The sequence below is a fragment of the Zootermopsis nevadensis genome, unplaced genomic scaffold (assembly GCF_977971745.1).
Source record: "Zootermopsis nevadensis isolate Lab colony 2312 unplaced genomic scaffold, Znev_1.0 Znev_ptg000061l, whole genome shotgun sequence".
Taxonomy (NCBI): Eukaryota; Metazoa; Arthropoda; class Insecta; order Blattodea; family Termopsidae; genus Zootermopsis; species Zootermopsis nevadensis.
Genome location: NW_028259192.1, coordinates 16,734,101 through 16,748,598, shown reverse-complemented (window position 1 = coordinate 16,748,598; position 14,498 = coordinate 16,734,101). Strand labels below are relative to the sequence as shown.

Below are 14,498 nucleotides of genomic sequence, written 5' to 3'. Positions count from 1 at the left end.
TACCGAACTGAAGAGTCCAGCACCAACTCTTCCTATAGCTGCTACGAGTTGAGTTACATTTACAAATTGGTAGGGACACTTTCAATATGCGTTGTAATTATGTAAATTATAATCTTAATATCTAATTATAATCATTGGCGAATGATCAAATCACCGTGGTATTTCCCAGAGGAGAAGAAACATAAATAAAAATGTTTTGCTGTATAACAGCAGCATAATAATAAAAATATCTTTACCATATTATAGTTATTATTTTGGGGGAATTTAATAATACTGTATCTCAGCGCGATAAAACTTTCAGACCAGGATTCGCCTCGGATTATAATCAATTAAGTATATTAAACTTTACATTTAGCTTTTGGATAAATGACTTTTGGGGAAATCTGTATAATCATATTAAAAATAATTAAGCTTATAATTATAGTTAAATTACAAGGTATTTAAAAACTAATCTCAAAACAATAAAATTGTAGCAGGCACAGACAATATAGCCTGACATGGGAGGAGATAGAACATGGTTGAAGGAGAAGTAAATTATAATTTCTTTCCTGACCTGTGTGTACTGGCTGGTGTAACGGGACCTCGGACGACCAAAATAAAAGCTGAACCTTATGCATTAGTACACAATAACTTACGGAAGTCAATCAACTAATTAGTGAATCAGTAGCTCATCCACTCTTCGAGTGGTTCAAAGGTGTGAAGATGACTGTTCGCTTGTTTATGCTAGTGAACGGTAACACGTCAGTTTGTTACGTGCTGAAACCGACTAATGGCTCACACAAACAAAAGTGAACTCTTGTTGACCGATGCGTGCACTTCTACGTCCGCGCATAAAGAAAGCTGTTTCACCTTTACCAACACTACTATGAGAACCCTGAGGTATGTAATACATATTTATCTATTTTATGTCTGTTGATGTACTGAATAATCTGCTTCTGTCACATTTCTTTGACAATTATTACGTGTGATTCTATTAAACTGTCAAGTTGGTAATAATTTTTACGAAAGTGTTTCTTTACAACCATTACGTTAGTATTAATTTATTACTGTCATGTGTGATCATTTTCTACTACGGCGTTGGTAATGTTTTTATAATTAATTTGACTTTACTTTTTGTCATGTTCTATTATTATTTAGTTATTTTACTCTAATGTGTGATTCTTTGTTACTGAAACATTGGTTAATATATTTTTCTGTTACATTAATGATTTATTATTTATTACCGACCTGTTGTTATTACAAATTGATGTAATTTTTATTATTGCCATGTGCATTTGTCATACATTCTTTTACTGTTCTCATGTGTAATTCTTCTATGACGTCACACCTTATCTGCTTACGATACATTTAAAATATCATCCTGCCATATTTAAAATGAAATTATGTATTTAATATCAAATTCAAAGTGTTGTACGCCCTTTCGTCTCCTCAGCCCTGATTTGATCGTTGTACCAAAATTTAAAAAAAATCGTTCAACTTCTTGATCCCGTTAATATTTCGTAACAGTTTTTACGGCGAGAGATCTGGTTTCCCGTGATCCACTAGCTTCTGATGTCTTGTAAGTGAAAATATAGATTTCTGTCTTCTGGGTTGTAGCGCTGTGTAGTCTGGTCGATGTTAACCAACGTTTCAGAGGTCATACTGCCTCCGTCATCAGGGCGATGAGTCTGAAGATTTCTGTCTTCTGGGTTGTTGCGCTGTGTAGTCTGGTCGATGTTAACCAACGTTTCAGAGGTCATATTGCCTCCGTCATCAGGGCGCCCTGATGACGGAGGCAGTATGACCTCTGAAACGTTGGTTAACATCTACCAGACTACACAGCGCAACAACCCAGAAGACAGAAATCTTCATCACCGCTGTGAGAACCTCAAGTCTTACAAGTGAAAATATGTTTTTAATAGAAGAAAACTTTCCTACGAGATGTGTTCTTTTTTTCAGTGTGCCTCGTCTCATACATTTGGTGATTATGGCGACAGTGTTGTTTATCTGGTGTCCTGTACTAGCTCACAGAGGACCTCGTACTTTAGTGTACCCAAAGGGTGGTATATGCAAGGTATAGATGGTGTTTCGTCATTATAAATAAACACTCGTTCTAATACGCACTTAAATTATAAATAAAGTATCTTTAACAAGTGCTGTTTTCATAGCGCAACTTATATAAAGAAAGACGTTCTATAAAGAAAAGGCAAATTGGAAGTTAGGTCAAGTTCGTTGACTCTTCTTAATGAATAAAAATCGATACAATTTTTGTAACAAAATATGGCTCTTGAATTTCCGTACAAATAAGGTTGAGTGTTCAATACAAGGAAGGAACTTTTAGTGAAGCCAGATTTTAATCTGGTCATTAAGTAACTGGCACTATGAAATTTTAAAAAGCATTCATTATAAATAACCGTAAATATGCCTTATATTTGTGTTTGCCTGTTCTGTTTAATGAACGTGAAAGTGGTCTCTGAACCTGAGGGAAGGACACTGATAGTAGGTGAGAGAACAGAATGCTGAAGAGGTTGTACAGAACCTACCAAATAGGAAGTAACAGGACGCAGGAGAAAATTACATAACGATGGAATTTATAATTTTCAGTAACTATCCGTTTCTGAAGGACTCTGCTCTAATAAGTAACTCTGGCGTGTAAATCATTAGCAGCATTTGAAATGTTTACACAACCCCGACTTCTTTGTTGTACCTCGTTTGGTTAATATTTTTCATTTCATAATTTTTAGTTTATCGTGGGAGTAGGAATACCTGTGGACCAACCGAAGAGAATCTTGACGCTGGGTCTTAACTTCCAGTTCCAGTACATGACCCCACAAAACTTCAGTCTTCTAAGACAATATCCTGAGATACAGACGCGTTCTCTCCGGGAAACAGTAAACAGGGGCACAACGTATCAGGCGCTGCAGGTTGTCATGGAGAGGTTAGTGAAACGCAGAATTATTTGGCATTCGTTGTAAAACTCAGTACGCAGTCATGAGAGTATGTACTACCTCTTGGGCAGATCTACGAGGTTCGATCGAAAGGTTTCAAGACTGCGCGTATAAAAACCCGTACACTTATCTCAGGTATTAAATTCATCCATCACCCTCGAAGTAGTTCCCCTGGGAGTGAACACAACGATCCCAGCGCCGCTGCCAAGCCTGGAAGCATCCCTGGAAATCTTTCTTTGTCAGCCTGTCAAGCACAATCTGCGATTCTGCCTGAATCTCTTCTATCGTCTCAAATCTCCTTCCCTTTAGCTGAATTTTCATCTTTGGGAAGAGGAAGAGGTCACACGGAGCTAAATCCGGCGAATAAGGAGGGTGCGGGATGACGGCCATGGTGTTTGAGGCCAAAAACTGCCGAACTTTGAGGGCGGTGTGCGCTGGCGCGTTGTCATGATGCGTCGCATGTGGAGTTCTTCCTTTAGAATCAGCTGACAGGTCCCATAGCCTATCCCAACAATGTCGCACAAGTCGTTGATGGTACGATGTCGATCTTCGTGAATGGCCTGCCGAATCTTCGTAACATTTTCGGGCGTTGTGTTCGAAGATGGTCGTCCAGAACGCTCGTCATCATCGACAGAGGTTCCGCCATTTTTAAAACGTGAATGCCACACAAAAGTTTGTGCACGACCCATTGCGGACTACCCAAATGCTTGCTTTAGCATTTCATAGGTTTCCGTAGCCGTTTTGGCGAGTCTTTGGCAAAATTTGATGCACACGCCATTCCGAAATCGCAGGATGGTCGGTGTAATGCACTACCAAAACGCCCGTAACTAAGAAACAAATGCTAATTCGATGATGCCGGCTGGCACACTGATTCACTATGAATGTAGGCCGCACCCCCTAGCGGCAGAAGCTCGTGCTACATCCGGTTCGCCCTCTATTGACACAGTCTTTAAACTTTCCGATCGCACCTCGTACTATTATCTACGTGTTAGGCGAGTGTATGATTAAGTTTAAGGACGCCGTTTCAAGTCTTACGGTCATAATAAGAACGAATTAAACTGGAAGGTGTTTATTTTCTGCAATCTTTATACGTCTGTATCCTGTTGCGTTAATGTCACAATTCGTTTTCTTGTTTTAATCGGTAAATTCTTTACACGAAATTTCTTCACTTTCTTCGATTGGTACAATGGTGCAGCGAAGTAGTGAGACGTCGGTCTTCAGTTCTAGTGAAACACAAGTGACTGAATAAAACAAGTCGTGACTATGTCACTCTAAATATTTGTTCCCGTACAGAATGAGGGATGAAGTGGCAAATGACTGGAGAATTATGCACTGTGAGGAGCTTCGAAACGAAAAATTACTCTGCCAAATATTAATAAGAAAAGTAAAGTGAGTGTTTAATGGCGGGGTATGTAGCACACATAGAAGATATAAGAAATATAAAATTCCAGCCGCATGGCTTGAATTAAGGGGACCACTTGGAGACATAGGCTCAGAAGTTATATTACCAAAGTATCGGCAATAGAGTGTCAGAATGAAGATGGCTATCTTCAGGGTTGTCTTCGGACCCGCCGCTGTTAAAACATAAAACCTAGAGTGCGAAAATGTTGACTGGATTCATATGGGCCAGAGTAATTGCCAGTAACAAAATTTGTGACCACTGTAATTACAATTTTGGTTCCATGAAAGATAGGAGTCTCTTCACCACCCAGCTGATTATAAGGATCCGAAAAAGACTTCTGCTTCAGTCATTTAATTGGACACAGAACGGAGCAAAGTGGCCTGAAAGCCTCGCAACATCGGCATCCGAAGAGCCAAGAACCCTGCCAGACTTCGCCAGACTGATCTGAAACATACCCCACCCAAACCAGCTTCTACGCGCAGCAAGCACGATAAACTTGGTTTACGTTCCTAAGAGAACGAAGACTAAATCATACCACAAACTCTTAGTATAAATTATTTGCTAGAGTTATGTTGTCACATTTGTATCTCAGTATTGGGAAGCAGCTCTCTTCACTTACGGTTCGTACATGTGGGCCTCAGGGTAATATATCTCATTAACAGAGAAGCTGTGTCGACGTAAATATACTTCCTCCAGGGGGATGAAGTTTCAATAACATGATTACAACAAGGAAGTCCAACGCTGGTAATCGCGCGTGCATCACAGGGATCAAACCGACCACGATGCAACTTAGTATAACACGTAACGCAATTATACTACGGAGTTTCTTATATTTTACTAAATATAAATTTAAACGTTATTTCATGTTAATTAAGTATTATTTCATTATGCTACTCCATTTCGCATAATTCAAATTAGCGCTTGTAGTTCGTACATTTGTCTTATTTCAGTAAACCGCTCACTTTCAAATATTCTTTCTTCCCGATATCCCTTTCATATTCTTTGGTTTTTCTTTTTGTGTTTCCTTTTCTATTCTTCATTTTCATATGTTCTATTCACACAGTATACAAAACAAATGCACAGTGGTAAGAATCTAGCCTATAAGAAAGAAATTGTAATAATATATTTTATATAAAAGTATGGATAATGCCTATGCAAAATTTTATAAATGTCAGAAAAAATTATACACAAATGTATACTTTATGGTAAGATATTACCACTGGTCATATATATAAACTGGATTTATAAATAAAGATGTAGAAATGTTTACGCTTGTAGAACAAAACAGTCCGGACACTTCATATCCAATACTACCCGCTGGATTTCGATTAATTTGATATTGTGGGTTTACACAATTATGAGACTATTTATTGCTTTTCTCGGCGATTATAATATATTAAAGTTCACCAAGATGACAACGCTAACTAGAATTCTTCATACCAAGACAGCAAAACGTTTGATGATCAAATAATTGATTCATGATTTCAGGCACGGAATTGAAGGCCGGACGTGTCTGTTGAGAACCATCTGCGAAGTAGCAGAAACACCTTTACACCACAGTGGACTTGTCGGAGAACTAATGCATGTCATGCTTACGTACGTATGCAAAGAGCCTTTGCTGCATCATGCCTATTTCCCCAGCACGCTTTCTGAACGCTCGAAGCGTTACGTATAAATCTTTCCATACGAATAATATTTCAAGTCACGATTCTCATCACAACCAATTTTCTGAGCGTGAGTTAAGTTAAAAAAAATAACAGCTAGGAAAGACGCGTATTTGTAAAAAAACTTCCAATTACCAGAATATTTAAAAAAACAAATATTCACCCCAGTAAATTGTCAAGTACATTTTATTAGACAATTAATTCCTTGGAAGAGTCCTTCTAGAGAAACCCACAGGACCCTGAATTTGTCAACAAATTTCCCAACTGTTTTGGAACCAGAAGGTCCATTTCTGCTTTCACCAGAGCCTGCCAATTCCGAGGCCGATTTCTTATACCCGCCCAATCAAGAAGTAGGTGACTACTCCTTTCCGGTTGTACTCGACAGCTTATTCAATATCTTCTCACCTGCCCTCTATAATCGAAGTCCGTCCTGTTAAAATGTAACAGGGTCAGATATACAGCGGATTCCGGTTAAATGGGCCATCGGTTAATCGGGGTAGCCGTTTATTCGGGGCAATTCTTAAAGAACAAATCTCTTTAACTCTTTACGTTGAACTTCGCATAATTGGAGCAAAGTGTTCTAGTCCCGACATGTTCCAATTAACCGGAATTCACTGTATATTGAATATGAAGAACACACGCGAGTTGATGACTTCATAATTTTCAGTAAAGCGAAACAACCAAAATGGTGAACCGTAGATTTGAAGAAATTAAGGAGGTGTACAATTACGCTAAGCTTGAATTTACGTATGTTTTGTATTAAGAAGGTATGAATAAGTAAAACGCGTTTATCGGTATGGTCGCATTGCAGGAAGCAAGTTTCAATTGCGTCTATACTTCAGTAATTGCATGTTTTATTGGCAGACCTGGTTACGGTTCCAACATGGAAGAAGTGATCGATTCGGATTATCACGAAGCACGTCGCCTCGGAGCGGAAGGAGTCGATTGTCACAAAGCCTACCCTACGTGTCCCTTCGGCCATGGACTACTAGATCTCATATCAATGGTCGATAATTAACGCAAATGGACGGTTTCACTCGTCTGCGTTCTTCCAGACTCTATAGAACGAGGAAGGACAGCCAGGATGGTTCAGTTTCACGGCGACAGAACCTGGGAACGTCGAGATAAAAATTAAGTGAAAGATACGGTTTCAAGTATTTGCACTGGCCCGCTAGGAAAACGATATCCCTCTGATGACTGATAATTGTTTTTCAGTTGTATTTACAAATAAATAAATATATGAAGATATCCGTCTTCTGGGTTATTGCGCTGTGTAGTCTGGTCGATGTTAACCAACGTTTCATCGCCCTGATGACGGAGGCAGTATGACCTCTGAAACGTTGGTTAACATCGACCAGACTACACAGCGCAATAACCCAGAAGACGGATATCTTCATACTCACCGCTGTGAGAACCTCAAGTCTTACAAAATAAATATATATTTTTGTAACTACAAGACTAATTTAATAAAAATATAGTTTGCCTACGAACGCCTTTTGCTTGTTAGCTATGTAGAAATAAATGTAATCAATTACATAACCGTATGAGGGAATGTAATAACGTTGAATAATACTGGAGAAAAGTTATAATTTTTTATGAAAAATAATTTGGACATGGGTGATACTGGCATATATTACGAGACTGTTCTGGAAGTTTCTGGGTGATGGTGGCCTATTTTAACACGTTATACCACACTGTGCCTGGAGGAACAGAGGTCTTCCCGGACAAAAATCTGGAAATTTATCGGTGAGTTCAAAAATTAAGTAACATCTGGATTCTTTTTGTGAAGCTAACAGTGATTCAGATAGTCAAGAAATTCTCCACCTTTATAAAGAGCAAAAAGTTTAATAACTTTGTTCATAACAACCCGCAACCAGACCCAATCCTGAGTCATTAGAGACTAATATTCATTCTAATAATATTTTCCCATCGCTTCTGATTTGGGTCCTCGAGCTTTTGCGACCAAAACGTGAAAAGAGTTTGTGCTCAGATAGCGTGCAGTACACCTAACAATCTGCTTATGCACACGAATTCCACGAGTCCAAAAGTATGGTTCATTACTGCGCACACAAACGATTTCCGTTTTCTTTAAGATAATCGGTTAAATAATTCGTTCATTTGTGGGTTTACAGGTTCGTCAATTTCTTTGACAATATGCGTCTTCAGATACATTCATCTCAAAATGGCTAAGTAGCTGTGCAAAGTCATGACAACCAAAATATTTCTTGTGTTAAATGTGCGCTTCATATATCTCATAGAGCGCCGAACTTAAAATTTCCCCACTTCGATGTTTGTTGTAATGATAAATATACACAGTCAGTGCGAGAACGTTATGGTAATTGCAGTGAATTGGGAAGTCAAATACAACCTGAACCAGTCGTTGACGGTGAAGTGCATTAGCCTTCATTATTTGCTCCACTCAGAAATAGTACAAATACTCGTACAGCAGCATTTGAGCTCAACTTTCAAATCAACAAAGAAGACAATGAGGTATGTATGTGTTAAATTCACCTTTTTTTCATTTCGGTTCTGTAAGACGTCTCTTCGTAATTGCCAGTGGAACTACTAAGTGATGACTTTCCACAGAATCTGACCATTAAGTTGTAACAGAACTGTGTATTACGAATGAGGTAAGGAAAACATAACTTCAAGAAAAAAAATATATATAACAGATTAATCACTAGAATTAATTAGATTTTATTACCTGGAAATTGCATCAAAGTTTGTTCACGTCTCGTTCTTTGGACGTGAGAATATACCGGTTGTATTTTGACTGTCAGTGCCGGTAGCGGATATTAAGACCAAATGCATGGACAGCGAGAATATAAAAATGAAGTAATACTGACCGAGTCACTTCTTTTATTGTGGACATAATATATAATATTTCGAATACACTAACATTCCTTGTGTTTGCTGTAGGACGTATCATTCAAGAAAAATAGTGTTTGTGGCACTAATACTGTGCTGTTGGTTACCTGCACACGCTAACAGAAATGCTCGTGCTTTAGTGTACCCTAAAGGCGCTACGTACAAGGTAAGAAGTTTTGGAATTTCATTCACAGTACAATAATTTGTTATGAATAGCTCGTGCTCTTTCAATTTAATCGCCTCGTTAACTGCAAAGATATCACCTCTGTCAGTTGCTACGTCAGAATCTGCAAATAATGTTACGAGTGTAATGAAGGAATTTATGAATAAACATTTTAATAACTTTTCACATCGTGATTTTCTAAAGATTCGTGGCAAATGTTTGCTCATTATATCGAATTAATGTCGTTCTTTTACCACCAATATAAGTATCTGGTACATCGATAAAACAGATAAAATATCAAATAAAGAATTAAATGTTTTAAAGTCGTAATTAAATAAAGAATATTAGTGTTGAAGATCTAGTGCCAATGTGTCGATAATCGACATGTGAAATTCGCAGCTCCATCCATACACATGCCTAATGGCACACCACTTAAACAACTGAATATCGATAGCAGCATGGAGCATGTGGAGTTGTCGCAGAACAAAAATAATATTTCGAGAAACCAAGAATAATAAACACGTACTCGTACTCAAAAGCACAGACGTTATTAAACGACAACTTTCAGATGCTTGTATTTTCTACAAAATTAATTCAACATGTTACACATTTGGAAATATTTAATTCAATTCCCTCCGTATATTTCTGTCTCATCAATCTCATTAAAAACGGGGAACCGATTATTCAATTCAACTGCCATGATGATGGAGGCAGCAAGTACCTCTGAGACGTCGGTAAATTTCTGCAAATCTGCAAAGAGCAATATTCCAGGAAACATTTATCGCCTTGAGAACCTGAAATCTCACCGACTGTCGAGAATTTGTGGTCTGGTACTTTTCTGGGACCGCTGCTTACCGTTCGGAGTTTTGGGCGGGTACAAGAGTAATTAATATTTTCGTGGATAAAATCTTCCCGGGCAACAGGCCGCGTGGACAAAAATCTCCATCTCCAGGGAATGGTGGAGGCACAGATCATCCCAGAAACGTTGGACTTTTGTCCACAACCGACACGGCTTGTTTTCCGAGAAGATTTTACCGACTTTAGTCGCCAGGATAGCTTCAAGACTTATATAATCTCATTCTGTCTTTTTATAGAAAGTGAATCTCCACCCGGACCACACCAATTACGGTGCCTTTAACAACCTTGAAAGAAGGTAGCACTGCAGTCTGTGACAATGTTTATCTTTCTTGTGTCTTCCAGTTTAACATTGGTATGGGCTTCCCTATAGATTTACCACAGAAGATACTGTCGTTTTCAATGAATTTCCAGTTTCAATATACAATGCCTACGAACTTCAGTCAGCTGAAAGAGTACCCTGAGCTGAGACGTTCTTTCCGGGAGACACTGGACAGGAGTTCGTCCTACCTGTCACTCGAGAATGTAATGGACAGGTGAGTTATTCAATGTCAGCGGATCACTTTGTACTCACCGAGGAGATTCAACTTTACGTTGTTTTCGGAAAATGAATAACACGCAGCGAAAAATTTAATGCTAAAGCTCCGAATGATATATTTCCGTAGGAAACGGCTTCACTAACATTCGGAAAGATGCATACATAACATTTATGATTCTTCCAGTGTTTTTATTTAATATTTAAATACTTTAAAATTAAGGATATGATGATTAATCAGTTCACTATGTAAGATTTGAAAAAAGAAACTTTTGAAAAAGAAGAGAATGTACTAATAACTCCGAAGAGGGGGGCCTACGCGGGAGTGAAAGGCTTCTTTTTCTTTTCTTTTCTTTTCTTTTTATTAGGGTAGCTAGAAAGAGACGAAAAGGGAGCATGTAAAACCGAGGATGAGGTAGAATAGATGTGGAGAGACATACGCGAAATGAAGAAGTATCTCAATTGAGATAATGGGCATGGAAAGAGGCTGGGAATGGAAAGAAATGGATTAAAATTGAGAGTGGGCTAGAGCAGACTTGAAAATGCACACGAAAGCGAGAGGTAAATCGACTGAGTGAGAGAGGACAAAGACTTTCATGCGAGGAAGGTGAAAAATAGCTCACTCGAAACTGAAAGTGAAAAAGAGGGGGTGAAAAATTGTGCTGATGGATTTCTTCATCCCGAAGGTTGCATCTAGTTTCCGTTCCAGATACAATCGTGCTGCAGTCCACAGTGATGGAAACGTTCACTGCAGTTGCCTCGCTAACAGTGGAAAAGTATATAAAGAGCTGAAACTTCGTCGAGACCCCCAATGTTTAGAATACGGCATTAATTACGCAATGGTTTCGTTACAGTCACGGTTTGAAAGGCAGAAGTTGTCTCCTAAGAAGTATATGTGAAGTTGCAGAGACACCCGTATACTACAACGGACTAATAGGGGAACTACTTCACGTCATATTTACGTAAGTAGCCTTAAACATATTTAGATATTTGCCATCACAGTATGGGAAGAATAAGACATTACATCACATTACACCTCATTTTGGATTCGTAAGTTGCATGTAATATGTCTGTACTTTTTCACTGTCTGTCCGGGAGAATATTCGAGTAACATCCAACAAATACCTCACTGCCAACCATAATATTCCAATATAACACGTAATCACGCACATATTTTCATGCAATTATTATTATTATAACGTAAAGGCCATTTCATTTTTGTGTTTTTGTACAAATAGCGTACAAGTAACTAAAGATATCAGTCCGTTTGTCATGATCAATTTACGAAACATGTGATTTGACCTCTGTACCTACGCTAAAATTTATGGGGCTAATTTAATTTCGGTTTATTTAGGGTCAAAACAAGTTATACTTCACGTTAACCTCAAATCGAATTTTTACAGAGACATCACTGTATTGTAAAGTGTTTGTCAGGAATATTTTTGTTTACCTTGCTGGAATTTAATAAAATACAAAGTACTATTCTATACATTATGTCTCAATGTGTTATAATAGGCTAATCTGTGGCGTCCAATATCTTAGCAGTTACACACTTGTTCATCAGTAAATGGATAATTTCAATGAGTTGTAAAATCACAAAAAATACATTAGAATGAAGAGTGTATTTCAAGTTCAGTTCCGTTTTTACGTTTACATACTTGTTTGTTAACAGACCTGGATACGGATTCAACAACGAAGAACACTTGGAGTGGGATTATCGCGAGGCTCGACGTCTTGGAGAAGAGGGTGCTGACTGTCGCCAGGCTTATACAACGTGTCCCTTCGGCGAGGGCCTTCTAGACCTCATATCTGTGCTAGATACCTAACGCGACCCAAATTGCTGTAGGAACACGCTGAAACCATCGACAGGAATTCAGTCACAGACGTCAATGCCGCTTAATCAGCTGCCGGACGTCAAAATCATATTTACGGAAGCCATTTTAGCACGAGTGCATTTTATCATATCGGTTGGTTATGATTTTAATTAATCTCCAATGCAATGATTATTCGCGACGAAAACCAAATGTATTAAACCGGCAACAAAACCAGGGCGTTAAATAATCTCAAGCTTATTTTTTGGTAGTGGTATGCCCCATCACATGAGAACATAATGGAAACCGTCCTGACTCTGTGTGGGTTATGATAAATATAGTAAATCGTGCGAACGTGAAACTCTCATGTAGCAATGCCTACTTTCCGGACGAAATAATAAAATCAGTCAGTTGGGTCGAAACCTTCTTTTGTACATAATCAGTGTATAATATTAAGAAATACCAGAAGAAACAAATGTAAACGTTAGTAAATGCAAATATGTAACACTAAATAATGTATACAGCTGATGCAGTGGGCAGGATTGAGTGATATTCGTTGTTTTGTGTTCCCTCGTTCAGCTTTCACGGATGCCAACTTATATTCTGCAGTTGGACAAGCATCAGCAATGAATCGCCCTGATGACGGAGGCAGTAAGACCTTTGAAACGTCGGTTAACATCGACCATACTACACAGAGCAACAACCCAGAAGACAGAAATCTTCATACCTTACGTTAGTCAGCTATGCTTGTGTATTAACTTGAATTCTGACCACCAAGCTGAAGACTGAAAATGGCTATCTTCTGGGATGTTACACACGCAGACACGTTTAAACTCACATTCACTGTTGCACTCATATACACTACAATTCGACCTTTCGCGTATCCACTGCTCGTCGAAGACTGTTCTGTCAACAAGGGAGTCATTTTTCATTATTATAAATCACCATATTAAGTCTCTAAGGTGATAATCTATACTAATGTGAGAATTTATGTGCCATTCGCCTACGGAAAAGTGTTGTGTTTTTCATTCTGTGTGATGAAGGCATCACAAAAATAGTAATAATTGTTCTTAAGAACTGTTAATTCTAATTGCAATAAAGGTTTAATCAAATTACAGTTACAGCTTTCATTTGAGACATTCTGTATTTCTATATTTCCTATTAATCATTAACGACATTAACTTAAAGACCCCAAACTTTTTCACATGGTTCTATCATTCGCTGTTTCACTGAAACTGGATCCTTTGTTCTCGGAACAATAATACTGAAATAATTATGAATATATGAAGATAAATTAACAGCCCTGATCAAAGAGGTATTTTTGTGTTAATTTCTTTGAAACCGATGTAAATATACGCGAATAACAAACTCTTCTCGCTTAGGCAGAAATTTTGCAAAGTTTTAACGAGTTAATACAAACTTTAATACAACTCTGACAACGCCAAAATTTGTAACGAAATCTACTGCTTGTGCCTGATTTACATTAAGAGGCGCTACAATTACGAATACCAGAGAGAACCTTCAATAAACGATTATTTCGACAATGTTTTATAAAACTATGAGATCATACACATAAATCAGTTAATCATACTCAAAAACAAATTTACTGTCCGGCAAAATGTATCCGCTATAAAGATTACATTACACATAAGGAATGAGACACCAAACTTTCCTCGAGGAATTTGTCCAATTTAACAGAACTATATATTATGTTCTTATTTTAGAACCTTTTTTGAGCATACATGTCGTACGGAAACGAACCTGTCATTTTTAGTAGAACAACTTAGGAAATGTGCGCACAGGGTAAGCGTGTTTGAGCTCTTGCCATTTCTAACAGCGTCAGTGACGTCAGAGTTTTTCGAGGTATAAATAATTTTACCCCGAGCTAAATTCTTCCGCTCCTGCAGCAGCTCTTAAAATTTTATTTTTCTGAGATGAAAAAGGGTTACAAGTAGATTCTTCTTTACATATTTAATGGTATCAGAAGAGCTGCACGGCTGTTGCAGTTGGAATAACAGTTACAAAGAAGAGAACATTTAATTATGTTTACGTACTTAATCTAAATCCGAATCATCAAATAATTCAGGCTAAACGAGACAATTCTATTACATTAAGCTAGGAACTATGGGTTTCTAGACTACGGACGATAAAATTATGTGTTGCGTTACCAAGGTATATATTTTTTATGTAACAAAATAAACCCAAGACGTATTTATTATCTTACGTAAAGTGGATGTTAAAGCTGTCAGATCTTAACGAAAATTGAAACAGCT

General features: G+C 37.9%; 3 protein-coding genes across 6 annotated transcripts in view; 2 read left to right on the top strand and 1 right to left on the bottom strand.

Annotated features, from left to right (window-relative positions):
* LOC110837208 (uncharacterized) overlaps positions 1-14,498 on the bottom strand; it is a 120,236-nt gene that overhangs the window by 49,745 nt on the left and 55,993 nt on the right. The gene's annotated exons all lie outside the window — the stretch shown is intronic.
* LOC110837169 (uncharacterized) lies at positions 692-7,469 on the top strand. Its single transcript, XM_022079034.2, has 5 exons — positions 692-879; positions 1,939-2,053; positions 2,724-2,917; positions 5,818-5,925; positions 6,858-7,469. The coding sequence occupies exons 1-5, from the start codon at positions 770-772 to the stop codon at positions 7,009-7,011; spliced, it is 681 nt and encodes a 226-aa protein (XP_021934726.1). The 5' UTR covers positions 692-769; the 3' UTR covers positions 7,012-7,469.
* Positions 8,326-13,311, top strand: LOC110837246 (uncharacterized). The gene is made up of 5 exons (XM_022079162.2): positions 8,326-8,483; positions 8,913-9,027; positions 10,225-10,415; positions 11,269-11,376; positions 12,087-13,311. The coding sequence occupies exons 1-5, from the start codon at positions 8,326-8,328 to the stop codon at positions 12,238-12,240; spliced, it is 726 nt and encodes a 241-aa protein (XP_021934854.2). The 3' UTR covers positions 12,241-13,311.

Excerpts from the sequence above, each read along its gene's own strand:
- LOC110837169 (XM_022079034.2), top strand. The coding sequence starts at position 770 with ATGGCTCACACAAACAAAAGTGAACTCTTGTTGACCGATGCGTGCACT. Across the intron at positions 880-1,938 it reads ACTACTATGAGAACCCTGAG|TGTGCCTCGTCTCATACATT; the intron begins GTATGTAATACA and ends TCTTTTTTTCAG. Across the intron at positions 5,926-6,857 it reads CTAATGCATGTCATGCTTAC|ACCTGGTTACGGTTCCAACA; the intron begins GTACGTATGCAA and ends TTTTATTGGCAG.
- LOC110837246 (XM_022079162.2), top strand. The coding sequence starts at position 8,326 with ATGGTAATTGCAGTGAATTGGGAAGTCAAATACAACCTGAACCAGTCG. Across the intron at positions 10,416-11,268 it reads CTCGAGAATGTAATGGACAG|TCACGGTTTGAAAGGCAGAA; the intron begins GTGAGTTATTCA and ends GTTTCGTTACAG. Across the intron at positions 11,377-12,086 it reads CTACTTCACGTCATATTTAC|ACCTGGATACGGATTCAACA; the intron begins GTAAGTAGCCTT and ends GTTTGTTAACAG.